Source organism: Citrus sinensis, chromosome 2 (assembly GCF_022201045.2).
Source record: "Citrus sinensis cultivar Valencia sweet orange chromosome 2, DVS_A1.0, whole genome shotgun sequence".
Lineage (NCBI taxonomy): Eukaryota > Viridiplantae > Streptophyta > Magnoliopsida > Sapindales > Rutaceae > Citrus > Citrus sinensis.
In genome coordinates this window covers 17,530,807-17,532,251 of record NC_068557.1, presented here as the reverse complement: position 1 = coordinate 17,532,251, position 1,445 = coordinate 17,530,807, and the positions used below count along the sequence as shown (strand labels likewise).

Sequence of the window (1,445 nt, the reverse complement as noted above, 5' to 3'; positions counted from 1 at the left end):
TAAGTAATTAAGTTGTAATTAATTAATCACAAAGAATGGCTCATGTGCTTCAACAGGATAAATTAATTATGTATGCTTGGGCATGTGGATTTTGTGAAGGAAATTATACGCCAAGAGCCAGAGCTTGCTGAGAAGTTAAGACATAATTATGGAAGATATACTAATAATAATTTCAATGCTATTATTTTTCCTCAAGCAAATAGTCCAGAAATATTTCCATAAATAAGCCTCAAGCAAATAAATCAATAGCAACAATTCATATACATTGTAAATGTAATATAAAGTGTAATCAGTGACAAAATAAAAAGTATTCATTCATAAACATAATTTACAAAATATTGTTTCATAAATACAATACATTTTCACTTTGTATTTTTCTCATAATTAAGCCATTTCAATTTGACATTTGGATCTTCTATCTCATTAAATAAATCCCTTTTCACTTTGTCCGTAAACAACTGACTAGCAAATAACCACACTTTACTCCCAGCCTCAATGTTTGGTAAAGAAGCAACCACTTCCAATGCTTTATAAATCTCTTTCCCACTTGTATCATTTTGAGAGTTTGAAGTTGTGTTCCTTTTCTCTACTGCATCAATGAGACGATCAAGCTGCCTTGACAGTTTTACAGCACCTCCTACTTTGTTCCCTTTTAAGGCCACTCTTTTACCTTTGCTTCCCTTACTATCATCAGACACAATATACTCATCAGAGTCAGCAGTACTCTCAACACAAAGAGATTCAGATGCGTCATTACTCTCTAAAGGAAAACCAGATGAGGGAACCCAAACATGCTCACCAGTAGCCACAGTGTTCATGAACATTAAATTTATTTTTTTCTCCAACTCTGGATCAATACCATTTTTCCGAAATCTACTGAATTGCAGATTTTCCTTTATTTTCTTTTCCCACCATTCCTCACTTGCATCAATTGTCCTCAACCTATGATTCCACCCTAAACCAGCTTCCTTACCAATCAAATTCTTCCACAATTTCCAATCAGTTCTAAAAGAATCCCATTTATTTTTCATTTGAGTTCTGTTGTAATCTAATCCAGTTTCTCTAATGACCTCCTTAATCAAATTTTCATATCCTTGGGTAGTCAAATGAGTCCCAGGACGATGTCCGGCATCCACCTCTTTAATGCATAAGTCACAAAATACATCTAAAGTCTGGGGGTTCCAGGTAGCCTTACTAGTTGAGCTATTAGACATAATTTCATACACTTAAACCTAGGAAAAAAAAATATTTCTTTGTCAAACAACAATACAGGAAAAATAAGAACATAGAAGTTAATAAAATTACTAGAATCTTGTTATGGATGGTGGAAGGAAAAATAATTCGATATTAAAAAAATTTAAAAAAAAAAAGACAAACCAGAACAAGTTACTTTAGTTGTTACTTTACTTGAAATACTTTTAATCAAACACTTAGTTTACTTGAAA

At 32.4% G+C, this 1,445-nt stretch overlaps 1 protein-coding gene across 1 annotated transcript; it reads right to left on the bottom strand.

Annotated features, from left to right (window-relative positions):
• Window positions 1–362: 362 nt before the first annotated feature.
• On the bottom strand, window positions 363–1,214 carry LOC127900304 (L10-interacting MYB domain-containing protein-like). The gene has a single exon (XM_052434930.1). The coding sequence runs from the start codon at window positions 1,212–1,214 to the stop codon at window positions 363–365; it is 852 nt and encodes a 283-aa protein (XP_052290890.1).
• Window positions 1,215–1,445: the final 231 nt, after the last annotated feature.

What these genes read in the sequence shown, in the direction of transcription:
- LOC127900304 (XM_052434930.1), bottom strand. Translation starts at nt 1,214, where the DNA reads ATGTCTAATAGCTCAACTAGTAAGGCTACCTGGAACCCCCAGACTTTA.